The sequence below is a fragment of the Centroberyx gerrardi genome, chromosome 6 (genome assembly GCF_048128805.1).
Source record: "Centroberyx gerrardi isolate f3 chromosome 6, fCenGer3.hap1.cur.20231027, whole genome shotgun sequence".
Classification (NCBI taxonomy): domain Eukaryota; kingdom Metazoa; phylum Chordata; class Actinopteri; order Beryciformes; family Berycidae; genus Centroberyx; species Centroberyx gerrardi.
Genome location: NC_136002.1, coordinates 5,499,339 through 5,526,927, shown reverse-complemented (window position 1 = coordinate 5,526,927; position 27,589 = coordinate 5,499,339). Strand labels below are relative to the sequence as shown.

General features: G+C 40.7%; 1 protein-coding gene and 1 pseudogene across 1 annotated transcript in view; one reads left to right on the top strand and one right to left on the bottom strand.

The window, feature by feature from the left end:
- LOC139915453 (alpha-2-macroglobulin-like) overlaps positions 1-22,953 on the bottom strand; it is a 49,036-nt gene extending 26,083 nt beyond the window's left edge. The window contains exons 1-18 of the mRNA XM_078284236.1: positions 22,868-22,953; positions 22,485-22,665; positions 22,187-22,343; positions 21,674-21,726; positions 20,220-20,240; positions 19,877-20,042; positions 19,715-19,799; positions 19,436-19,586; positions 16,721-16,838; positions 16,511-16,620; positions 16,233-16,400; positions 11,776-12,003; positions 3,904-3,967; positions 3,298-3,443; positions 2,520-2,669; positions 779-925; positions 542-632; positions 286-424 (exon numbers count right to left, since the gene is read on the bottom strand). Of these exons, the coding sequence (XP_078140362.1) occupies positions 286-424; positions 542-632; positions 779-925; positions 2,520-2,669; positions 3,298-3,443; positions 3,904-3,967; positions 11,776-12,003; positions 16,233-16,400; positions 16,511-16,620; positions 16,721-16,838; positions 19,436-19,586; positions 19,715-19,799; positions 19,877-20,042; positions 20,220-20,240; positions 21,674-21,726; positions 22,187-22,343; positions 22,485-22,665; positions 22,868-22,953 (2,261 nt within the window). The remainder of the gene's footprint in view (positions 1-285; positions 425-541; positions 633-778; positions 926-2,519; positions 2,670-3,297; positions 3,444-3,903; positions 3,968-11,775; positions 12,004-16,232; positions 16,401-16,510; positions 16,621-16,720; positions 16,839-19,435; positions 19,587-19,714; positions 19,800-19,876; positions 20,043-20,219; positions 20,241-21,673; positions 21,727-22,186; positions 22,344-22,484; positions 22,666-22,867) is intronic.
- Positions 22,954-25,352: 2,399 nt separating this feature from the next.
- Positions 25,353-27,347, top strand: LOC139915445 (E3 SUMO-protein ligase ZBED1-like; annotated as a pseudogene).
- The last annotated feature ends 242 nt before the right edge of the window (positions 27,348-27,589 follow it).

The window sequence follows — 27,589 nt, the reverse complement described above, 5'->3', positions numbered from 1 at the left end:
CCCCACTGACTTCAGTTGTTTTGGAGGAGGCTGCTATGGAGTTGTGCTGGACAAACTTCACCTGTGTTTCAACTGGCATGAGGGTGAGTAGATGATGACAGAATTTTCATTTTTGGGTGAACTATTCCTTTAAATGGTTCTTTACAGCACCATAAAGGGTCTATGTAGAATCATTTGAGCATGTTACTATACAGAACATTTTTCTGGTGCTGTGCAGAACCCTTTTGGTTAAGACGGTGGGCCTACAAATCACATCATGTCGCGAGGCTTGTGACAGTAGCTCACCCGACTTCCACAAGGTCCCATATCCAAGTCTCGGGGAAGAAAGTGCGGACTGTCTCTATCGGTGGAGGTAACGCAGGTATAGGAACTATGCTGTCTACGGATTGAGGAAACATGCCATACATCATTTCTGGGTAGATGCCTGAAAAAAACAGACAGTATTCAATGAGAAGAAGGCAACAATAATACAGTGAACTGATTTATGCTGGTTAATATTCACCATACTTCACTGGATAGAGCAAAAGAAAGAAAACCTCACCATGGCGGCCATAAAAGTATTCTCTTCCCTTAAACTTGAGACACGAAGGTATTCTGATCAACAAATTTGTCACCATCTTCAGTCCCAAATTCTAGATAAACCAACAACATTTATAGATGTCACTGCAAAGTTGTGTCCATACTGTAGTGTCCATATTGTTAGCCATTTGATAGTTGCAATTCTGTTTACGAATTATACTTTCAACAGTTAATATGGAAAATGTGGCATAAAAGGTACCTGGAAAACTGTGTAAGCATCGTCTCTCTCATCATGTTCAGGGTTTGGTAAAATGCATCTTTTTGGTCTCACATGCAAACATGATACAGCATCTTCAACCTCGTATGGAATAAAGGATGTTTTCTTCACAGGCAACAACTCAAATATCTGAAAAGAAACCAGGGTCAAATATATAAATTGTTATAAAAAGTGTCCATTGTTTTATAGCACTGACTGACTGACTACTCTTGTATAATGAGATGTGGATGATACTGCTTCAGAAGTATAGCTATCAAAACCTCTGATCTCCAAAAACAGCCTCTATCTTTGAGGTGTATCCCTACAGTGGGATTCATCCTACTTACATGCTTTAAATTCTGAAATACTTCCTCAGAACTCAATATAAACTGAAATTCATGACTTTGACTCGTGGTAAATGGTAAAGTTCTAGATTAACATGATAAAATATATATAAATATGTTGTGGAATTTATTAATAAACAATTGTGTTCTTTCTTATCTTTTTTTATCCAGGGAAAGTCAGCTGAGCACCATGGTCTTTTCCAGTGAGTCTCTGCTTCACATTCATAGTTCCACACATTCACAATGGGAGCTGCCCAGTACAACCACAGCCTTCGGTCTTCTTGCAATATTCTCTAGATCTGTACAGAGCAGGTGCTCTAAGGATCGCAATATCGGTCGGTCGCTCTGTTCACTACTTTTGGTCACGTGGGTGAAAGTGTGCAGCAGGGAGTTACATCGCAGACTCTCAATCAGGAGAACGGAGTTTGATTCCCGGCAGGGACAATTACAATTACAATTTCCCATTTGGAAAGGGACACTTCCACAAAATGTAATGGAGCTGATAGACTCTTAGTCTTGTTTCTATTACTGACTTCCTAGATTCCTATCAGTGCAATCAGTCAGTCTGTAACAGAGACTATGTGCATACTCTATAGAAAATGTTCTATTTAAATTTTTTGATATCCTTTTATAATATGTTGTTTTATAATGTGTTATGCTTAATGTGATCTACCTGAGCAACCGATCAAGTTGAATGTACATACTACACTGTACTGTAGATACTTGGCCAATACAACTGATTCTGATACTGGGCAGCTCCACTGGAGCAGTTGGGGGTTCAGTGCCTTGCTCAAGGGCATATCAGCAGTAATCATTGAGGGAGGGGAGAGCGTTAAGTCCAATGTCCACCAGATGTGGTACGGCTCTGGCACGGAAGCTGTGCGTGTGCCGGAACAGACTCGCGCCCGTGAGAATCAGTGCTGCAATGTCCACCGGGTGCAGATGCGTTGCGGTAGCGGCACGGAAGCCGTCCGGAACCCGCACGGCAGTTTGGGCCACTCCATTCTTTTTCCGCGTCTGGTCTATTTTTCCCGGATCCGCTTGCGTCTAACAAGCATGGAAATGCACTTTATTGACTTGCGGATGATGCATACGACCCAATCAAACGCGTGTGGTGTACATTGCCTTCCGTTCCAGAGCCGTTCCGATCCCGTGCCCTGGCCGTTCTGCTTCCGTGCTGCATCTGGTGGACATTGGGCTTAACTCATTTACTTAACTCACTCATTCACTCACCATAAACACATTCAAGGGACTTGAACCAGCAACCTTCAGGCTACAAACCCGTTTCTATAACCTCTAGACGATTGATGATGATGATGAGGATGCAGAGAATCATGACGATGAGACTAAAACAAAGTAAATGATCTATACAAACTCTTGTTTTTGATTCCAGCTGTTACCTTGTCTGCATCCAGCTTCCTCTCTGGCTCCTTGATGAGGACGCTCTGGTCAACAGCGCTGAGGCCGCACAGGGAGCCTGCCTGGGCCGACAGCTGCAGGGTGTTTTCCTCTCCTGGGACGGCTGAGGTCGGAGAAAACTCCAGCGACACCTGACACACACACACACACACACACACACACACACACACACACACAGAGACACACCACCTTCACCTTAGAGCTATGACCTGTAAACCATTGATACTCTGTTTAGTCACCTCACCTCAGCTACAAACCATTTCACCATAATAACCTGACAAATACAAATTACAATATTTGATAATCTGACTAGATATGGATTTTGAAGGATTATACTAATATTTTTGGATTGGAGCGATAGCTGATATATTACATGTATTATATATTTGTATATATAGTCATATGTATACAGGGCTTCACAATTATGAACAAAAAGGATAATCCTGACTATTTTTACTAAATATTGGGATCACAGTTATTAATCATGATTATTCATCTCACTGATTTCAGGAATCAAACTACTTTAATGCATTCTTACAGTCAATTCAGGTTCCCATAAACAACCAGTGTAGTATTGATCAATTCTACAAGAATATAAAATCAAACTGCATCATATCTATCAGATCAGAGGTGGACAACACTGACTGGCCAGTGTCTAATTAATTTTTATAAAAGGCCAAATATCGGCCTGATTAGGGAACCGATTTATCAGTCTAATACCAAATTTGACAATCCAGACTTTTCTCTTCTCACACTGACCTTGTGACTGAAGCATTTCTCGGTGGAGAAGTCAGCGCTGTGGGCGATCACAGTCTCACTGGGGAGGATTGTGTATGCCAGAACCTGGACCAGTGGTGCCATCTCTGGAGACACTTCCAACATGAAGGACACCTCGCCCTCAGTCACTGAAACAGCAAACCAACCTGTGTCATCAAACCTGATCTGATACTAATCATTATTCACATACATCTGTAGATCAGTAACTTTTACGCTCCAATCCAAAATTCATTTGGTAAGCTGTATTTTTTGAGGAGTTTGACCTGTCATACACAAACCTTTTACAGACTCCAAGTACATGTAAAATCCATATCTAGCTGTCACAAACTGTCAGTCACTGAATCAAAAGCTCAGGCCACCATTTTAAAGTGAAAAATTTCTGGGGCCTCTGTCCCATCTTTCCTGTCTCTCTCTTCTGTGACTATCAAATAAAGCAAAATGCCGAAGAATACTCTTAAAAAGAATTAATGTAATTAGTCAAAACACAATCAAAACTAACAGTGGGGCGAAAGTGTTTCTACAGAGCAGATTGGTCCTTTATGGAAAGTTCATCCCTGACCTCATCATCAAACCACCGTCTTTAGTTACCTGGATCATCATGCACTTCAGCCATTAAGAGTCCTTGCTTGACAATGGCTCCTCTGGATAAGATCTGGAGAGACAAATTGGTGAGAGAATCAAAGAGAGTCAAAACGTTACCATTGTTCCTCATGGTGTCTAGTCACTTTTGAGAAATAAAGTCACCATGGGGTCTGAAAATATGTTAAATCTAGGGACAAAGTTAGGAAGTTGGCAACAGCTACAGCGAGCAATGGGAGACTGTACAGCTAAAAATCACTGTCGGTGGATGAATACATGGTTGTTCACCTGAAGTAGTTCCAAAAATAAACCTGGCATCAACTGTATTGCATTAATGATATTTCATTTTAAAAATATATGAACCTACAAGCCATTTTAAGACAACTTTATTATTATCATTATCATTATTATTATTATTATTAGGGGTCCAAGCACCGAAGGTGCTGGAACCCTATTGTAGTTGTAAGGATTCTTCTTATTATTATTATTTTTCTCCGCTAAAAGTATGTGCAGCTCAGAAACCGTAAGTCCCAGAGCAACCACATTTGGCAGGTGGGTTCCTATGGCCCCCCACTACTCAGGCAAGGCCATTCACCCATGTCGACCAGATGGTGGCGCTATAACAAGCAACTTTACGTTTTGGCCTATAACTTCTGAACCGTAGGTCGTAGAATCAAATTTCCTTTTCCACTGGATTCCTTGGGTCATTCCGCATCTGCATACCGCACCCATTAGCGTCTGACTATATTTTCCGCCATTAAGAATTTTGTCCAAAACTCTTTTTTCGCTACTCCTCCTAGGCCGTTCATCCGATTCACACGAAACTTGTGTGTGCAGAATCTTGGGACCGTCCTCTTTCAAAGTTGTATAAATTGATAGGTCAAATGGTCTGGCTTTTATCGACCAATAAACGTTTAACGAAACACGCCATAACACTAAATTGCCCATAACTCATTAACCATTCATCTAATTAAGTCAAAATTTGAAACACATGTTGAGAAGTGTTGCGTGAACACACCCACAAAAGTATTTTCAGCTCTACCACTAGTGGGCGCTACAAATGCAAAAAGTTCATATCTTATAATTGACTGCATAGATTTTTATGAAAATTTTTACACATGTTCTAGGATGATGTCCAAGTCGATCCATGAAATTTGGTCATTAGGGGAGAGCGGGGTGATTTGAGCCTGTGGGGAAGTTGAGCCACCCCTTGTTTCTAGGCAACCATAGACAAAATTGGTCATGTGACCACACATTTTTGAAGAGTCATCCATTTTACTCACCCTGTGATGGAAAGAGGCCCATGGAATAAGTGGTAAGCACATTTAAGTTCAAAAAACTGTTTTTTGCCGTTCAAAGTGTTTTTTTTACGTTCAAGGAGTCATGATTCTTGTGTCTGAACAATTACAGACAAGTTTGAAAAAATCTCACACATGTGTTGGTGCTTTAGGAAGTTACAATATGAGGCTATACTGTTAGCATGATGTTAGCTCTAAACTGCTGGATGATACAAGTTTGTTAAAATGGCGGGGGTGGGGTAATTTGAGCCAAAACGCCTGGGGGAAGCTGAGCCAGTGGCTCAACTCGCCCCCACTTATGATTATTATTTAAGTATTATTTTACTGTAATTCTACATTGCATTCTTACATTTTATCACCGAAATGATGTGACATTTTGAATTTTAGACCAAAAACCATCATGCCACGCTTCTATAAACGCAAGACAGACAGGGCTTCAACTCCTCTTGTGGATTTGGACAGAGCAGTGGGAGAGGTACAGAATGGGAAGTCCATACGTCAGGTGGCAAGGGACATGAAGATCGACAGGATGACTTTAAAGCGATACATGGATATGAAACAACTAGGAGAAGTAAAAAGAACAGGGTATAAGAGAACAGGACATGCCAATCAAGTCTTCGATGAAGAAATTGAGACAGAGCTGGCAGACCATATAAAAAATCTAGCTGCAATGTTTCACGGTCTAAGTGCCATGAAATGTCGTGAACTGGCATTTGAGTTGGCACGACGAAATGGCATTGATGTCCCTGCAAGCTGGATCAGAGAGGAAAAAGCAGGTTAGTCTAAGTGTGCATTTATAAAAATAGGGAATATTAATAATTATTTTCCCAGGAAATGCCCACCATCACCTTGTGGCTAGCATATAGAGAAGCGCACACAAAAAGACTATGTTTAATGACTATTGTTAAAAATAGCTACGCCAGTAAAAAAAAAGTACCAAATTGGGCATTTATTTAGAGATTATAGCTTTAACTTGTTATGTAAATCTCAATGTAAACTGCAATGGTTCAATAAAGGATAAATAAAAAGATGACCATATAGGCTAATCAACTTTTAACCTTTTCTAGGACGTGATTGGTTCATGAGTTTTAGGGTGCGCCACCATCTGTCATGCCGCACTCCTGAAGCAACCACTCTCGGAAGAGCCACTGCCTTTAATAGGCACAATGTGGGGGAGTTCTTTGATAACCTCACTTCAGTGATGGACAGGTAACATTATGACTGACATTAACTGACTAAATCTGCAACCTCAAACTGCTTTAAGCTTCTCTGATTAACAGCACTCATTTTGAATCTCATTTCAGGTATAACTTCCCTCCACACATGATCTATAACATGGATGAAACTGGTGTTACGACGGTGCAGACACCCAAGCAGATTGTAACAGAGATTTCACTGAAGGCTGTGAAAACTGCAAAGGAAAATGGTGTTGTCATGCTCACTCTGCCACCTCACACCTCCCATCGCTTACAACGCTTAGACAAAACAGTCTATGGACCACTGAAGACCTACTACAATAGAGCCATGGATGGTTGGATGCGTACAAACCCTGGTAAAACCGCAACAATATATGACATTCCAGGACTTGTGAAGGAAGCATTCATGTCAGCAATGACACCAAGGAACATCATCTCAGGATTCAAAGTGACAGGCATATTCCCGTTCAACAGGGATATTTTTCCAGATGAAGATTATGCCCCATTCATGGTCACAGACAGGCCAAACCCCGAGGAGCCATCCAACAGTGCTGACCTGCCTGTACCATCAACCTATGCCATGAGTCCTGATTGCTCATCAGCAGTTCCAGACCCAGAGGAGCCACCTGCTACTCTGCCTGAACCATTAAACAGAATCATGAAGCCTGAACACTCGTCCGTAAGTGATGATACTGGTTCTCCTGCCCATTTGGGGTATGTGTCCCCAGGAGACATACTTCCCTTCCCTAAATCCACAGCAACCTAGAATGAAAAGGAAGAAAGTAAAAACAAAAATATTGACCGACACACCAGAAAAGCTGGAGCTGGAGAAGGCACACAATGACAGAGAAAATAAAAAGACTGAAAAAGAGAAGAAAAAGACTGAAAAAGAGAAGAAAAAGGCTCTGAAAGGGTCAAAACAAATCAAAACCAAGAAGAAAACTGTTGTCTACAGTAGCTCAGAAGAAAGTGACATAAACATTTCGCTTAATGACACCACTGACTATGATAGTTCAGAAGATGACCTGAATGATGATGATGGTGACAAGAATCTGTCTGCTGGTGACTTCATCATTGTGAACTTTGCAGGTAAAAACAAATCCTATAATTACATTGGATTGGTGGAGATGGTTGAGGGCGCTGACATCAGTGCAAAGTTTCTGAGGCGAAGTCGTGGGAGTTCTGTGGATGGAAAGCCCACCTTCACATTCAAAGAGAATGATGAAGGACTCATCCCTAGAGGTGATGTGCTCAAGAAACTACCCAAACTGCAAAAACTCGGTGGAACAGCCAGAAGGGAGCAGAAGTTCATATTCCCCTGCAGCATTGACAAGTGGGATGTTGAGTAGTAGCCCGGTTCTGTGAGGAGAATTGCAGTCGATTTTGTTGAAAATTTTAAATAGGCCTTGTTGAAGAAAATTGGCCTTTGAAGTTGTAAACTTTATCTTTAAATAAAACCTTTAAGAAGTAATTTGGTATTTAATTTGTCTTGCTTTGATATAGCATTATATGAGGTGAAAATGTTCAGTTTTACTTCAACATAATCAATGGCACAATTTACCCCCATGTGGCTCAACTTATCCTCTCCCTAGGCTCAACTTACCCCTCATCAGGGGCAAGTTGAACCAAGAGACCACTTTTTTTTGGAAAGTCATATTTTGAAAACTGTTTATTTTAGATCCAAAGTGATTATTCCCAGGGATGCACCACATCCTGAAATATATGTACATATTTTAGTTGGAGACATTACTGTCATGCCATCACTTTAAAGACGCCTCAAGTAAAAACTGGCTCAACTCACCCCGCTCTGCCCTATTGATGAAAGTGGGCGTGGCTTATTGCATAATAACCAAAACTTCATTGGTCTTAAAGTCACAACTTCAAAAATTCATTAAAAATCAGCCGTATGTCCTAGAGACCTGAAATTATCAGAACATGTCGGCTGAAGTGAGATAAATCTTTCGTACACTGGTACCTACCCCCGATTCTGACGTCGCCCTCCTCTGTTTATAGCAAAAACTGACTGTGATCCCACAGTGTTGTCCTCCTAAACCGTACGTTACAGGAAAACAACATGATTTTTGAAATCGCCATACCTTAATTAGTAAACAGCCCAAAAATTATAATGATATCTTGAAAACTGAGCGCACAGTAGATGGAAATGTGTAGCTGCAAATAGTTTGATAAATTGACAATGTGACACACACCAAAGTGGAAGTTGGCAGAGTGGTAAAGCTCAGGTCTTTGGACCACAAGGTTGTGAGTCCAAGCCCCTGATGAACTGTGACGATTTTGAAGTTTCATAAAAAGTACATCAACACTGAATCACACAGTGCAGAAAACTCAAAGCAGGTGTTTGACATCATCTGTCAATGGCAAAATACCTGAATGTCATCACTGATTGGGGTGTGGCCAGACCTTTCAACCCACGGAGATCAGTGCAGCAGCAGTTTTCTGGCCCATGTGACTTACTATTGTTTTATTTGTTAATGGAGAGCACTACAATGTTCTATAAAGTGATTAGCACTGTCAGTCTGTCAATCATAGGTTGCTGTATCACACTACTTCTCCCTTTAGTTAGTTTCTCCTCACTAAACCTTTAACAGGTGTTTGGCTCAGTAGGTAAAGCATCGGCCTTTCATGTGGAAGGTTGCAGAATCAAATCCATATTTGTCCTTTCCAAAGTCATTAGTCATCAAGGACAAATAATAGAAAGTTTGGCAGTTGTGAACAACTCCAGTAATGTGATTGCAATGAAAAGATTAACTTGACAGAAGTCACGGGCCAACACAAAAGCCGGTGTTAGACTGCATGTCTGAACTTCACAACATGTCAGTGTTTTTGTGTGTGTCTTTCTACCTTCTGTAATGTTTTGTCCATCTGTCTGTCTTATCAAATTGTGCTTGGACCCCTCAATCGCCGCTTGCGGCTATATTTATTATTATTATTATTACTAAAAGCTCAATGTTATTATTCTGTCTATCATGCCATCACTCAACATAGTTCATGCTAAAGTGTTAGCATGGAGCACTGGAGCCAACGATTACCAGGGACACAATGATTTTGGTGTCTATGCTCTCATCACTTAACAGGTATAATTGACCAACGGGTCAATGTACCAAAAACCTGATGTATTCCTTTAAGTCAGAAACCAGTAATGTGTTATTAAGCCTATTTTGAGTAGTAAGTAACCTTCCCAGCCTTGCCCTTATCTGTGTAGGACAGTGCCAGAGGAGGCTGGTCCATAGAGGCAGAGGAGGATGCTCCTCCTCTAGTTTTTGAGAGGCGAGAGGGAGATCAAAATATGAAAAAAGTAATTGGTTGAAATAAACCATTACAAAATCTATGAAATATTTATCTATCTCTTTGGAAAATCTCAACTATTGAAATTCTGATTAAAATGGTTCAACAGCGACACCCGCAGACAAGAGGGGAAAGGGCAGTCTGAAGTGGTGGTGTGGGTGACAGAGGAGGACGGACTCTTGCTGTCCTCCGTTAGGGCGGGTTTTCTTATATCAATTCAATGTACTACATTTTTTCCCTGCTAATCTCTTATTGGCCAAAACACATAAAATGGTGCTTCAAGGGAGGACGTCCTCCCTTACCAAACAACCAGAATGCAATATTGACATCGCGTTGCTCCAGTGAATGATTTCCAAGTTTCATCTTCAATTCTCTACCACTGTATTGTAGTGTGGCGAACTGTAAAGCAGTTGATAGCAGATTACAAAATAAATTATAACATGGAAATTGCTAAATACTTTTAAATACCTTTTTCTTTTTTAAATTCTATTTAGGCATTTCCAGTGGAGTCCAAATTTCCGTTTTTTTCTTAATTACTTTCATCCTTTTTATATGAGTAGTAGCTAGCTACTTGTGTTAGCCAACTACTAATGCAAGCTAACAGTTAGCTTGCTAGCTAGTTGTAGCAGCCCAAGTAGCAAGTGCTACAACAAACTTTTGTTTGGAAGCACTACTCAGCTAACAGCAAAAATGGATTTGCAGGTGAGTAGTGCTGCTAACGAGGCAATTAACGGCAACGTGAGTGAGGGGTCACTGAGAGTGGGATGGAGAAGAGAATCTTGTGGATTATTTATTGTCACAACCATTCCATGGTTTGGATTACGCAGCAAAGATGAGGATCAAGACTGCTGGAAGACCAACTCCACAGGTAACCATGATGAAAAATGCTAAATCAGGTCACCAGAAGGATTCCAAGCTGAATTTGGTCTGGTATGAGAGATATCCTTGGCTAATGGGCAATCCCACGACTAACAGATTGTATTGTTGGCCATGCCTTCTGATGGGGAACCCTAAAGCTAAATTCAACACTTGGTTGCTTAAGGATTTTGTGAATTTAAGAAGTTAGATAGGGCCACGAAAAGGCATGTCAAGTGTGTTGATCATATCGGCGCTAATAGTAGGCAGAAGCTATTTGGTCGGGCACCCATCAACGAGTTGACTGACGAGGGAGCTTGTTTGCAGAGAGCAAATTACAATTTTAAAAATGAGACTAAACAGAGATGTGTTAATCCCATGCATTGCACAAATTTATGACAGCACCTCCGTTATGGCATCAGATCTTAACGGCTTACAAGCTAAGGTGTGATCAGTTGTTGTGTTGAACAGTCTTCTAGAGCTGGCCTGCTTCTTCTTACATTTCACATCCTTGATAAATACTCTAAATACTTGATAAATACTCTCTTCTGCATTAGGCCTGTATGGTTAAAGCTACACTAAGTGATTTTTTCTGACCACTAGAGGGTGACAGAAACCGCAACACATTTTGTAAACACACACAGCGATGGAAGCTCTTAAGAACAAACCGTGCATAAAGGCTAATGACTAAAATAAATATACCTACGGAGTAATATCGCCGGTTACCAGTCTTGCTTTGCCAGATTTTTCTCCCGCTGAAGGTTACATGTCCCACAATGACAAGTGAAGAGGTAGGTAGCAAGTTTACTAGTTGAAAACATTTACTCACTCGCTTTATCGATTCACCATTACTCGGGCCGCCTTTCACAACACAGCTGGCCCGCGTGTGTGGCTATTTGTTTATATCATTACGTCTCACGGAAATCTCCACGTAGCACACATTAGTTTCAGGATTGGTTACAGGGTCTGAAATCGCTTATAGCAGGTTTAACCTGGAAACTACAGGATAGAAGAAATTTGTTAAATTGCTTTTAAGAAATCTGGTAAGCCATTGTTTTACTGCTTAATTTTTCGTTAAACATAAGAAAGTAGAGGTAAGTAGCCAACTGGTGTGAAATAAAATGACGTGGTGGGTTGGTTTTCCTCGTGTCCTCCCCAATTTTTTCAGTCACCAGCCGCCACTGGAGAGAACTGATGACAAGTTGAGAAATACATCATACACCACTCACCAGATACATCACATTCACAGAGCCCTGGGTCTCTCCAGCTATAGTGTACTGGATGGAGATGTTCTGTTCTCCACTGCAGGGAAGTGGTTTCTCCTGCGTCTTCACCTCCAGGGAGCTGACTGATTTAGTATCAGGTGTAGAGGGTTGGACCAAAGACAGAGTGTGTTCCCCATTCTCATAGTGTGGATTCCTGGAATCATGGTACTCCTGCTCTGGTGTGGTGCTAGTCTGGATCGCAGAAAAAACAGGACAGGAATAGGAAAAAGGTCTGATCAGCCTTGATGTGGTTCTATTATTAGTATGATTATCATTATTATTAGGGGTCCAAGCACCGAAGGTGCTGGAACCCAGGGGCGATTCTAGGATCAGACCTTTAGGGGGGCTCAGCCCCTAATGAGAATGTGACATGCATACAGTGCCTTGCAAAAGTGTTCAACCCCCCTGCTAAATCACTCATTTCACTGGATAACAATTAATACATTAATATTTTTCTATATATGATATTTTAATTTACAACAATAATACTTTTAATGAATTACTAGTAAGTAACATGAGGTTTACACCACAAAATATTTTTTAAGAAAATGAAAAATTGAATATGCTGTTTGCAAAAGTATTCAACCCCTTTCACTTTTGCAAACCTCAATTCAATTAGGTACACAATGTTACCTTCAGAAGCAACCTAATTAGTTGGGTGGTCTATTGTAGTGCATAATAATAACGGTTCAGAATGAACAATCACAGATTTCAATATAATACACCTGTTTTAGAGAGGACCCTCAGTTAGTTAATAAAAGCTGAGGCAAAGACTCAATCATAATGACCAGAACTTTCCAAAGTAAGTAAAAGATCAAGTTATAGCAAAGCAGATATGAGGAGAAATGTACAAAACATTGTTTCAGTCTCTGAACCACATGGGGACAGTCCACCATATCATCAAGCAATGAATGAATGTGGGCAAAACAGAAGCTGCCTTGGCATTATAACTATGTGGTCTTGACTACCTGTCCACTTTCTCACCTGGTTCTTGCTCTCTCTCTCTCTCTCTCTCTCTCTCTCTCTCTCTGTGCCGACTCCATCCTGCTCTCTCTCCTTCTCTCCCTCTCTATCCTCCTCTCTCCCTCTTTGTGCTGTCAACCAAAAGGCAAATATAACAACCAAACAGGGTATTTATAATCTAATAAGAGGTATAAATTGATCCATATCAATTTATAACATTATTCTAATTGAATATTGGGTTGCTGTGGTGCAATGCAGTCAGGTAACATCATTTTGACCTTACTCTCTCACCTGAACCTGGCTGTTTTCTCGTATATCCATCTATGGAAAAACAGACATTTCCAATGAGTGAGGGTTTGTTCTAATGCTTCAATTCACTGTCCATAAATGTACTGTAAATATACCATAAAGCCCAATTCTATCAGAATAAAAAACATTGTGACTACTTTAACTAAAATAATAAAGTGCATCAGTTAAAATCTCCCCAAAAGACCACCTGAAGACCTCATGACCTTGAAAAACACTTTAGAAAATTTAATGCTGTGATGCAGTATGAATAACTTTTGAAAATTGGAGATTTGTGCGATTTTGACAATTTTGACGATTGGATGACAAGCACTATTTTCTGAAAATGGCTCAGAAAAACCCACTTATTTTCAATGTACCTGGACATCCCATACATTTTCTGAATGGTCTAGGTGTCTAGATTCTGGGTCTAGAGTTTCATAAGGCTGTGACTATCCTAGAGCTCACAATAGGTCATTTTATACAGTAAGGTCAAGTTTTAAAAAATGCTGTCATCACATTTAAATGGTTACTATGAGGCCATATTTCATCACACATGAATGCAATTGGGCTCTTTGAATTCACAAGAGTCTCAGCTTTGTAGCTGAGTCTCAGCTTTGTCCAAGCACCGAAGGTGCTGGAACCCTATTGTATTTGTAAGGATTCTTCTTATCATTATTATTATTTTTCTCCGCTAAAAGTATGTGCAGCTCAGAAACCGTAAGTCCCAGAGCAAGCACATTTGGCAGGTGGGTTCCTATGTCCCCCCACTACTCAGGCAAGGCCATTCACCCATGTCGACCAGATGGTGGCGCGATAACAAGCAACTTTATGTTTTGGCCTATAACTTCTGAACCGTAGGTCGTAGAATCAAAATTCCTTTCCCAATGGATTCCTTGTGTCATTCCGCATCTATCTCCATAGGCCACGCCCATTTCCGTCAGACTATATTTTCCGCCATTTTGAATTTTGTCCGAAACTCTTTTTTCACTACTCCTCCTAGGCCGTTCATCCGATTCACACGAAACTTGTGTGTGCAGAATCTTGGGACCGTCCTCTTTCAAAGTTGTATAAAGGTTATAGATAGGTCAAATGGTCTGGCTTTTATCAACCAGTAAACTTTTAACGAAACACGCCATAACACTAAATTGCCCATAACTCATTAACCATTCGTCTAATTAAGCCAAAATTTGTAACACATGTTGAGAAGTGTTGCTTGAGCATGCCCCCAAAAGCATTTGGAGTTCTATCACTAGTGGGCGCTATAAATACAAAAAGTTTATATCTTGTAATCGGCTTCATGGATTCTTACGAAATTCAGTTCGCACGATCTAGGGTCATGATTCAGTCGATGCATAAAATTTGGTAATGATTGATTAAAGTGGGCATGGCTTATTACAACAAATCTAAATTTCTAGACATTTCACATTCCAAAATTTAAAAAATCGAAATAAATCCCCCGTACGTCCTACAGAGCTGAAATGTTTTCAGCACATCCACTGAATTGTGACAAAAGTTTGCCTCACTGCAACCTATGGTCAATTCAGAAGTCTGTCACTCTATATTTTTCAAAATATGCAAAATCAATTAACATCTATATCTCCACAAATCTTCATTCATATGCTACCAAAATTGACACAGACATTCTCTAGATGGTAGATATCAAGTGTGTCAAATGGTGTTCAGATCGGTCAAACGGTGAGTCCGCAGTGATATTCAATATCTTACTGTAATTAGTACTGTATGCACATCATTTTCTATTTCGCCAAATGTTTGATTAAACTTCACCAAAATATTTGACAATACACCCGAAACCAGCAGAATGATGTGTGATTTTTTTCAGAATTTGATCACTAACATTTTGACTGTTGTAAGCGTTTTAAGTTTAAATAGACAAAAATACCCCAGTTTTGCACATGTGATATCATTGCCTGAACTTGTGGGAAGGTGTGTGGAAACCATGTCTTCCCAGTGATGCAGTCAGTAAGTCACCTTCTCTGGGGATACAAAGGTCCAGGGTTTGAATCCCCAGGTGGCCAAGTCCTATTTGCCAAAAATGTAGCAATTCATGCATGTGGTATTTTTTCAAGTGCTTATTGAGGTCATATTAAGTCCAAGGTTGCCTATTGTGACCCTGTGAAAATTTATTTTTATTATTATTTTTCTCTGCTAAAAGTGTTTGTGCAGCAAAAACCGTAAGACCTAGAAACACCAAAAATTGGCAGGTGGGTTGCAAATTCCACACACTACTGGCAGAGTGGTAAAGCTCAGGTCTTTAGACCACAAGGTTGTGAGTTGAAGTCCATGATGAACTGTGACCTTTTTGAAGTTTCATGAAAAGTAAATCAACAGTAAATCACAGAGTGTCTCAGAGTGTGACAGAATTGTCTTCACAACATGTCAATTCTGTCTTTCTACCTTCTGTAATGTTTTGTCTATCTGTCTGTCTTATCAAATTGTGCTTGGACCCCTCAATCGCCGTTTGCGGCTATATTTATTATTGTTATTATTATTATTAGTAGTAGTAGTAGTAGTAATAAGAATAGGAATGCAAATAATTTTTTTAATAAATACCTACAAAGTGGTGTAAATAAAGGAACAAAACACTAAACATGAACAATCGGCTATAAATGTAAATCAGTTCAATGCAAATTTAGAGAAGGTCAGAGTTTTCAGATGTGTCTTAAAAATAATACAGATTTGCCAATCAAATTTCCTCAGGCAGGTTGTTCCAGAGTTTAGGGACCCTGGTTGCAAATGCTTGTTGTAAATCCTTGTCTTTAATCTAGAGTTGGAACAGTCACTAGAGCTTCAGCTGTATTTAATACTGCATGTCTCTACATAGGGAGTTTTAAAGCTCTGTAATATAAGCTGGGGCCAAGCCATTTATGGCTTTAAATGTCATCATGGAGATCCATTGGAGAATTGGCTGTGCACATATAATGGCTAAATTATTATTATACATTTCTATAAGACAGTAAACTGTCTTTGCCCTGGTCTCTACTCCAAAACACTGTTCTGCATTCTCAGCCATTATTGCCCAGAGCTGAGGACCTCAATATGGCCGCCCTTCCGTGGTCAGTATGTTCATGCCATCACCTTCCTGAGAGAGTAATGATGTGACTATAGGTCAGTTCACAGCATGGTTTCGATACTACAGTATGTCTACTTACTCTGAGATTGATGTCCCCTCTGAGGTCAGCTGTGTTTAATGAGAAAGTGGCGATACCATCACTGTCAGTTGTGAGGTTCTGTATGAGACGTGCTGACCACCTTTCACCCTCAAACAGGTGGACCAACTTGTTGGGAATTGGTGTGTTATTGAAGTAAACTGCTTTAACCTGATGGAAACACAAAGTTGTATCACAGAGAATGAAGATGACTATCAGTGACATTTGGATGTAGTGTATAGAATTGCACTGACAAAGTGAAGACGATATTTTACACTTACTTTTCCTTCCACAATTGATCCATGTTCATACACCTTGGGGGTGTCAATAAAGGATAGTTTTCCGACAACATAAGAAAGTGATATGGTTTTCCCTTGTGGATGCATAATACCTGTGAGAAAAGCCATCACATACAACAGTGAGTATGTCATATTGTTAAAATAAATAAGTTATTGTCTTTTTGAAAATATAATAACAATGTGAAGACTTGCCCGTCCCCTCCTCTTCCACTTTGGCATTGAGATACAGTTTATCTGTCAGCACCTTTTGGTTGAGTTTCGTGAAAGTTGACATGTTGAAGGTAAAAGTGGCACAGCCAGTCTTGTCCGTCTAGAAAGTACAAAATAAATAAATAAATGAATGAAACAGAATCATCTTAACCCTGTTTGCACATGGTACTGACTGCACCCCTGTACAACCCCTAATGCTCCTAATCGCAAGTCCATTCATTTTATTATGAAATAGTATTACTATACCAATTGATTAGAATAATAATTAGCCTACTAATTATTATTCAGGATTCTCACTGTGGCTCTGGTGCAAAAGTCCATGACTTTTTTATCGATTTCCATAACTAACTCTGAGCACTTCCATGACCTAAAACTGTTCTTACTTCCTAGTTTGTTAATGTTATTTTTCAGTCTGGTTTCCACTCCAGTATGGGCTGAAAAAAGCATCTAATGTAATAAATGTGTGAAATCAAGCTGTAAAGTACATTCTGCTAGTTCATGTTTACCAACCCGGCCAGTCTGTGATGCTTTATACCTAAGGATACCAAAGGGACGAGAGAGAAAAAAGATCTAACGTTGGTGAGTCCAGCTTTCTCTGGAGGGAGCGCTGCTTGCTGCTGTTGAAATCAAATCAAATTCTATTTATATAGCACATTTCATACAATAGTGTAACCCAAAGTGCTTCACAAACCTGGTTAAAAACATTTTTGGGTGATGAAAAAGGCAGCCAATAACAGAAAAAAGATGGCCAATATCATAAAGAGACCAAAGAACAGGAGATGGGTTTAAGAGACAGTTTTGTATTTTGCACTTAAAGGGTAACTTAGGTATTTTTCAACCTGGACCCTATTTTCCCAACTTTTTGTGTCTAAGTAACTAATGGGGACAACAATTTTTGAAATTGGCCAAGTATTGAGCGAGATCACGTCAGCCGGCAGCCGCGAAACGGGCTGCAATGTAATCCGATGGGGCAAATGTGAACCATCAATGTACGTCCACTAAAAGTGCTTGTTTTTGCCACTGACAGGCTCAGATTGTTATTATAAGTGTCTGATAACATTATGGAAAGGACCCTACAGAGAAATGAAACGTTTTTCTTTACCTTTCGCTTGATCCAGTCTGTTATTGTGTGTAACCAAACCTTATATAGGCTTATAGTCTATTTCACAATAAAGCCTACGCTTAAAAAACACAACACCAGCCTATAGAAAGAGTACAATGCACCATGTATTTACCAAGCTGCACCTATGTGTCCAAGTCTGAATTTGGCTCCGTTAATTCACCGTTTTTAACCGAGACCGGGGCCAACAAGTCGGTCCAACTCTCTAGACAAAACCACGACACAACTTTCAGGGACCATAATGGCCATCCAGCGGGGAGATTACCAGACTACCGAGGCTACTGTTACTTACCCCGAGCCCCGGCAGCATGTCCTCCACCGGGGAAATGGTCCCTTTACCAGGCGAGCCGTCCCGTCGCCTCCCCGCCGCCGTCCTGCTTCTACACCACGGAGGAAGTTGTTTTTCACGGGGACCTGACTCTCCCACCCTCATCGGAGCGGATCTTCAACCCCAATAACGATTGTTTTCTGTACGGCGGCGCGGTTTATGGCGCTCCCGGTCCACGTTATCATGCCCAAGTGTTTGCCGGAGCCCTTCGGACTTTCCACGGCAGCCCCTCCTTGCCCAAGCCGCCCTCCCCACTCCTCTCCCCGGTGGGGCGGAACGGGATCTTACTGCCGGGTTTCGACCCGTTCTTAGAGGCGACTGAGGGAGGGGGTCCCGAAACGGAGAGCACACCGGGGAGCCGCCGGGCACACGAGGCGAACCGGTCCCGGTGGAGAGACTGTCACAGCGGGGAGAGGAGCGAACAGAGGCCGGGGTCAGAGCCTCTCAAGGCGGGGAAGGAGGATGAGGAGGACGCGGCTTTATCCAGCAGCACCGGAGAGGACAGTAATGGGCCGAGTAGGTGGAAGTCATACAGATTGTCTAAATAAATAAGTATAATAGGCTAAATAAATATATCATTATATATAGATTATAATAGGAGATTGACTTGGTTACACACAATAACAAACAGACCGGATCAAGCGAAAGGTAAAGAAAAACGTTTCATTTCTCTGTAGGGTCCTTTCCATAATGTTGTCAGACACTTATAATAACAATCTGAGCCTGTCAGTGGCAAAAACAAGCACTTTTAGTGGACGTACATTGATGGTTCACATTTGCCCCGTCGGATTACATTGCGGCCCGTTTCGCGGCTGCCGGCTGACGCGATCTCGCTCAATACAGGACCAATTTCAAAAATTGTTGTCCCCTTTAGTCACTTAGACACAAAAAGTTGGGAAAATAGGGTCCAGGTTGAAAAATACCTAAGTTACCCTTTAAGTTTCAGTTTGTCACTTCTGTGGCCAAAGAAGATTTCCCATCAGTGTCCATATCCGATACCAGAATTTAATTTGGTCAAAAAAGGGCGAATCTACAGCGTCTCAATTAGTGGGAATGAGACGCTCTTCTCTCTTGCATCCCCACTTTGTGATTAAGACGGGTGGATTTTTACATAAAAATCTTAGCTAGTGCAGCTTTAAAAATGTACAGTATGAATATCTGTATATATACATATGAGATATGTATTTACATATCACGCCTGGATGCATTTTCAACAGAGAGAAGACACTGTGGGCTACAGTAACTGTACCTGTTTTGTCTCTTTGTAGCAAGGGGCAGTTATGTCAGGGACTCCCTCTGGATGTTCAGGGGTGACTATTATGGGAATCACATAATAGCGCATAAGAGGTCGGCACACCTCAATATGAACATTGGCTGGCACAGGCTGTCCAAATGTATACCTGATTAAATGAAAAGTAAAAAAAACTCTCAATATATTTTTGTAAAGGGCTTGTCCACTCTCCAAATTCATTTGTTTTCAGACTCTTTACAAAAATGTCAAAATATGAGAAAAAGTCCCATTACTTACTTTGCACATACTTCAGCTTCGATTTCTTCCTGCTCAATGCTTATTTCATCATGTGCATTTACCTTTACATCAAATTTTGGCAAAACTGGGGACAAAACATAGTTGTTAGCATTCCTCATTCATTACATGCCATGTAAAGTAAACAAAAGGAACATAACTTACCATATTTCTCAACCTTGAAGCTGTGATATATTTTATTTTCCCCAATCTCCACAACTACTTGGTAGGTTCCCTCGGGGGCCTCGGCGTTCAAAGAGTAAGAAAGCTGCAATATTTTACCATTGGATGTGGTGTTCAGCCACTGTCCAATCCGGTTTCTGTTAGTATCCTGTTAAAAATATATGGGCAGAACATGCATTGATATTGGAGGGGGGTCTTTGGTAAACCTCCTGTTAAACAAAATTAATGTCTATAACAACCAGCAACGTCACAGAGCCCAGCGATCATTCATCTAATGTTCAGTATATCTTGTGTGTATTTTCATATTTACCACAGGGACTCATACCTCAATTTCGATGATGTTGTACTGCAAGAACAAAAACAAAAATGACATTTTTTAAAAGAGAAGTTGTTTATTTATATCCTTCTCATCAGTCCATCCTCTACATGGTCTTAAATAATATTAGTATGGTTCTGTGCATACAAACCTAACAGCAAGTAAAATGTTTCTATGCAACATGAAGGATTAGATGAGTTCCTTTGGTTTTTCAGTCACTAAATAATCTGTGACAAGGATGCAGCACAATCCAGTTTAAGTGATAATCCACAAGATCCTTGTTTTTCTTGATTTTGGCGACACCTTTGGTGATAAGCTGTTATTGCTTTGGTGTTTTGCACTCAATGTAGGCATATGTCCTACCATACTGTAACAATAAAGACACTCACTGTAGACTCCAACTTCTTATATTTCTTCTACCTTCTTTTATTTATCATTAAAACGATAAAACGCATCACTTCCTGTGCAGCAGAGGATTTTTACTAGAAGAGGGGGACTCATAACTAACCATACAGAACCCCTCATAATGTTTTCTTATGAACTGACTATAAGATCAATCACTATTGTACAGTATCAAACGGTGATAGACAGTAGCAAAATTGACATATCAAAAAGTTGCAAGAATTATTACTTTTAAAGGTAAATTGAAGAGTCCATTTCCAAAACAATATATATCCATGCTGAATGAAAATAATGCTTACCTATAGTGAATCAAGTTTTTAAAAGTGTTTTCATTTTGTCAACCAAGCACTTAACCTACCTAATATCCTTCAAAAGGACCAATAATTTATTTAAAATTTTGTACCAATCATTTTGTAAGGGTACTGCATGTTTCACTCTTTTCTGAATGATAGATATCTTATTTTGAACAGATACATTTTTATTGTTTTGTTTTTGACAAACCTCCATCAACAGGTTTTGAGCTGTACAGAAGCCATACAGTCTGCATCTAGCTATCAGCTAGCTACCAGCCAATTAGAGAATGAAACAGCTTTTGTAAAAGGATGCAAAATTTCCTTTAGTTTTAAATATTATAGTTGCAGGAATTAACTTCAAATTGGATTCTCAGCTAAAATACTGGTTGGGAAACTGTTAGAATGAGAAGCTAGTGTTAGGTGTCACTAGATTTATCACAGCATCAGCAATAAATGTTTGAGGACCTTCAACTCAGCACAAGCAGGTTTACTTAGAGTAGCCCTAGTTGTACTATTGACCCAGAGCTTCAACAGTAGCCTCAGCATTGAGCTGTTTGTCCACACTGATTAAACACATAACCCTGGTTAAAGAGCACACACTGTAGATTTAGCCTGAGTACTGGCCAGTGTGTATATTGTAGTTCAGCAAGGCACAATTTTAAATTTGCACCATTATCATGTAGTATTGCTTGGTGGTCTCTAAATAAGGTCTCTAACATAGTCTCTAAATAAGGTCTGAAAGAGAGGGAAGACTGCTCCAACACTCACCAGCTCATTGGCAAGTCTGAACTTGGTGTCCAGTGCAACTACTCTGAAATGCACTGAAAAGACATCACATAAGGCTTTTACAACTACTCCACAATAATGTTTAAAAGAAAATCATAGGCTAATGAAACTAGCTTATGTCTACTCAGATATAAGACATAATTAATATCTACTCTCTGGCGATCTCTGTCTTGAATTCCATCAATTTTAGATGAATACATAGTCAATCAAAGATAATGTGATCAACTTAAATGATGCCAAGATACAATGATGTCAACATTGCTGTTAAGTAAAATATTGTGACCATCTTATCTGTTCTAGAGCAATACTATACCATTCATTTTATTTATTAATTTTCTTTACTTGCTTACTCCAGATCAGAGTCACAGGGGGGCTGGAGCCTATCCCAGCATGCACTGGCAGAAGGCAGGGAGACTATATACCATGTATACTATGCTATTCTACATACTGTATACTATATACTAGCAGAGACTGAAATCATCCACTCAAAGTTACCTGTTTGTCCTGGGAGGTAGATTGGTTTATCTGTCTGGACGAATGTCATTGGACGATAGGCTTTGATCATGACTTTCCTGACTTCTTTTGAATAAAATGTGTCGCCTTTAACCTCCACCTCGAAATTCAGCACCTCTTGATCCTGCACTATAGGAGCCTGTGAAGGAAATAGATAGATAACAATCAAGGTAACCATTCCCTATTACTGCAAAAAACACAGATACAGTATTGATTGCCACTCAATCTGTGATATGCATGATGCATCTCAAACAAAACAAAGCCTATCTGGAGAGGTGACCTTGAATTTAATGCAGCTGTGCAACTCTGTGTTGGACGTCTCCTGGATGAGGGTTGTGTTTTTCTCTTGGGAGATCAGAGTCATGGTCAAAACCAGAGTCTCATTGGGCTGCAGGAGATTCACGCAGAATTGGGTCTCAGCTCCAGCTTCGAGAACTGCAGGAATGGCTACCATGTATTGCCTACAACCACAGAAACATACATACATACTGTACTGGATCTGACATGGACGAGAATCCATCCCAGTAGGCAAAACAGCAAAACAACATCATCCAAACTTCATGTGAAATTTGTTGCCACTGTACACCTATCCTGTGTAAAGGTCACAACTAAATTTCACAATACACTGCATGGTATTCCTGGGTTATTGGAGAATAGACTTACGGTCCTGGCACCGCTTGACCCACACACATCCAGCTCAGGCAGGCAAAAAGCCTCCATGTCCACATCTGAATCCCAGGAAGAGCCATGGCTGACTGGGGTGTACCTCTGGGTTGGTCTCTGTTAAATAGGCTCTGCTACAGTAAGCCCTGGACCCACCGAAACCCCAGCCCCATCCACACCCACTCATCATGTAACCCAATGGCAGATGGCAAATAAGTCAATCATTCATAGATTTCATGTATGTCATCCAATTAATATGGTTGACTATAATGAATGCCATCTGAGGTTTCATTTGAGTATTCAAAGTTCCAAGTTCAATTTCATCCAGGGAAAGTTGACTGAACATGTATTCTCTTTTTTAACACTCTGCTTCACATTTATACACTTTCACACATTCACACTTTCAAGCTGCCAAGTACAACATCAGTCTTGTTGAAGGGGCGATTCATAGTGTTCTGTTAGATCACCACACAGCCACCATGGTAGGAAAATCGTAATAAATTAACAGGTGATTATAAGCAAATTGCAGCCACAGCCAATGAGCAATGAATATGGTGCTTTACCTATGGTAAAGCACCATAGGAAATGCATGTGACATCACGGGAATACTAAGAATAAATTTGATTTTTGCTGTACCGCAGCACAAAATGACCATAATATTTCTGTGGGGGTTGATAGGGTTGTTGATCAATACCAATGACTCAATGTTTACTTGGGCAGCTGCTGAGATTTCTGGCTTGCAAAACTCACTTACCGGCCCATACTTCTTGGAACAAAAAGTCCCCATCCATTGGGGTTTCAAGTGTCTTTAAAACTCCAGTGGTGGAGTGGGGGATTGAGAGTGTCTCCTATGGGTGGGGAGTTCTGGAAGCCAGAATTCTTAGCTGCTGGCCAAGTATAGCTTAGTACGGAAGCCGTGAAGGGCAACGTTTAAAAAACAAATGTTCGCAGTCAATGTCGGCCAAAACCTAAGTTTATCACGTATGAGATAAACTTAGGTTTTGGCCGACACTGACCTCATACATTTTTTTTTTACACCTTGCCCTTGAGGGGCGCCACACTGTACGACTTCCGACTTCCGACTTCCGACTTACCTCACATTTGCTGTAGCCTACCTTACAGTGTTCTATAGCATAAAATGATATAAAATAAACAGTTTGAATAACATTTGCTCAATGTTTGCTAAATATTTATACATTTTTAATGAGCTCTGTCCAGTTTGGGAACGTGCTCTGACGCACACACTTGCCTTTCTTCTGTCTTCTTGCATTTCTCTGAAGCGGCTCCTTGGCATGCTTTGTCTGAAAAAAGTGTTTCTGGCTGTCGATATTCATGTTTGGATATTCCATAGAAATACAAGTGCAATATTGCGCAATGAATCTTTCAGTATATCCACAGACAGGCTCTCACATGTAGACAGACTATTTCATGTGCTAGTGACATCTCATGTTAATAAAATAATGCGTGGCCACAACTTAGTAGCTAACGCGTGGGAACAAAATCCTTATGTTTGGTACTGAGGAGTATCCACTGCGCTACAAGTCCGCATGTTGCACTGTGCGCCCTTTCAGCACCATGGAGGCCTAGAGAGCGAGACACAGAAACAGGGGACCAAGATGGAGGCGCTTTAAATTCAATAATAATACTAATAAACTTTATTTCTGGTAGAAAATATGTTCAAAGACCATTTTACTAATCAAATGTCCTGTCTGGAATAACTTCACCTTCTTATTCCTGCTGCAAAAGCTCCAAGTCCATCTTCTTCCTTTTTTCTCCAAGCAGGATTTTTATTCTAGCACGGAGTAAACAGCTTCGCATAATGTCACCAAATTGTACAGCAATGACGTTGTGTCATTTATTAAATTCTTGTAAGTGAAGACAATGTGCGGGAGTCTACTGATTTGTACCTAATAGAAACAATACACCAAAATATTGGTATTAAAATGGTCAAGCTATATGGGTCACTATATACAGTATAGCGGTGCGTAATGGCTGTGTGTTAATTTAATATTAATATGGCCTATTGACAATGTATTAGGCTACTAGTTTGTTTGATTGATATTACCTAAAAAAAAAAACAATTTATTGAAATACAAAAGGAAATTATATATTTTGCGACCAAATGCATCATATGTAGCCTATATATATATATGCTTGGCCAAACTAGACACCACCTATCCAGCTGGAATGCACGACCCAGTAGTAACCAAATGTTAGGACAGCATGGTAGTAGGGATGTTAATAATTAACCGTTTAACCGTTAACCAACAATAAGAATTTTGACCGATTAATACTATCAGTTAAACAGTTAAAAAAAATATTATAACATTTTTTTTTAAAAAGTAATAAAAAAAAAAAAGTTTGTTGCATGGTAAAAGAAAAATAGGCTATACAATCTATTTCTTAAATAGGAACTCATGGGGGCGACACGTACAACCACACGTGCCTTTTATTGGAAATACACGTTTCGCTGAGCCTGAGCAAAATGAAGCGAGCAAAAAGAAGTACTGTGTGGGACCATTTCGCCCAAAGGACAACGACGAGGTTATTTGTAAGATGTGCAATGCAGTATTGAAATATAGCAGTAGTACAAGCACGATGCAATACCACCTGCGAAGCAAACATCCACAAGCATCGGGTGATGGAGGACAACCAACTTTGCCCTCCATGTTAGCAGGGAGAAGATGCGATGCGCGGCGATCTGAGGAGATAACTCAGAGAATCTGTTTAATGGTGGAGAAAGATATTATGCCCATCAGCGTGGTCTGTGGCGAGGGTTTTCAGGAGCTACTGGGCTATATCGAGCCTAATTACAAAATCCCATCAAGACAGACTGTTACCAGTCGAATTGAAGCCCGTTTTGCAGAGAAGAAAAAAGAGCTTAAAACGCAACTTGCTAGTGCTAAGTTCGTGGCTCTCACGACCGACTGCTGGACGGCGCTCACAACGGAGAGCTACGTGACAATTACACGCCACTATATCGATGAGGACTGGCGGGTTAAATCGGCCGTCCTACTAACACAGAGTATGCCAGGCAGACACACAGCTGACAACCTCACAGCTACACTGATTGATGCGGTGGAGACTTGGGGACTTACTGAGAAAGTGGCTGCATGTGTCCACGACAATGCACGCAACATAGTGGCTGCTAACTCTCCCGGACGGGTGAACTGGGACTCAGTTGCCTGTTTTGTGCATACACTGCAGCTGGCGGTAAATGATGGATTTAACCTGTTTGTGCATCGGGTTATCGTTGCAGCTGGGCGGCTTGTCAGGCACTTCAACCACAGCACCCCTGCATGCAAGGCACTGGAGGCCAAACAAGAACAAATGAAACTTCCGAAACACCAGCTCATCCAGTCGTGCAAAACTAGATGGAACTCGGTGTGCGACATGTTCGGAAGACTTCTTGAGTTACAGCTGTTCTGTCCGACCGAACAGTAACAAAGCTGCAAGAAGCCAGAACCCTCGAGATCCTAGACGAATACTGGCAGATAATGGAGGAGATTGCGCCTGTGTTGGAGACTTTAAAATGTGCAACCATCGTCATGTCCACAGAAAAGGAGGTGTCAATTTCCAACATTTACCCCATCACCTTCAGCCTCCTAAACACACACCTGATGAGAGCTGAGGATGACGGCCGAAGAGTGATAGAGTTCAAGGCGAAGGTTCGGCAGTCCTTGAGTGACCGCATGGGGGTAGGCTATTTCATTTATAGGGTTAATATAGGCCTAAGTGTATTTTTAAAATAGCCTACTATAGGAACTATTCAAATATTATTATTATTATTATTAGCCCTAGCATATTAGCCCTAGCGTGTATTGTTACTATTAGCCTATTACTATCATTATCATTGACATAATAGCCTGTTCTGTTATGAATTAAGAGGGACATTAATTAGGCAATATTGTTCACCACAGGTTGACACAGATGAGTTGGTGGCCAAACCAGCGCTGATTGCCTCTGTCCTGGACCCTTGCCATAAACATCTCCGTTTTTTTGCACCAAGGGAGAGAGAAGCCGCAAAAGAAAAACTTAAGGAAATCTGTACTACTGTGGAAGTGGCCACTGATGATGATGAAGATGAGCCTGGCTCTGGCGCTACTGGGGGAGATGATGAGACAGCGGTGTCTGCTGCCCAGGCTGGAGTCGTACGACGCCGCCAGGGCAATGCCATGATGTTGCTCCTGGGAGACGACTACAGCACCCCTCAACAAGCTAATGACCCAGAGGCAGAGGTGGACACCTATATGAGAGACAATCCCCCTCATTGGATACTAATCCTCTTGACTGGTGGAAAGGTAATCAGACGCACTTCCCGAGGCTGGCCACTCTAGCGAGGCGCTATCTCTGCGTTCCTGGGACATTGGTACCATCTGAGCGGGTATTCTCTGCCGCGGGTCTCACAGTCAACAGACTGCGCACCAGACTAACCCCACAGCATGTCGAAATGTTGCTATTTCTGAATAAAAACCAGTAGACAAGCTGTCCGCTATGCTGAGGACTGAGGTAGGCCTGGCCTGTTTATTTTATTTTAGGCTTATTTGAGGTCTGAAAAATGCAACTACAAGTTTCCGTTTTGTTAACCTGTTGGGCTGTTTTTGATCATTAATTAGCCTATTACAAAGTCTACTATTTGCTATTTATTTTAATAAGTTAGGCTATAAAATATTTTCCTACACGGGAGATCTAGGCTATTATCTCCGGCTATTATGCCTACTA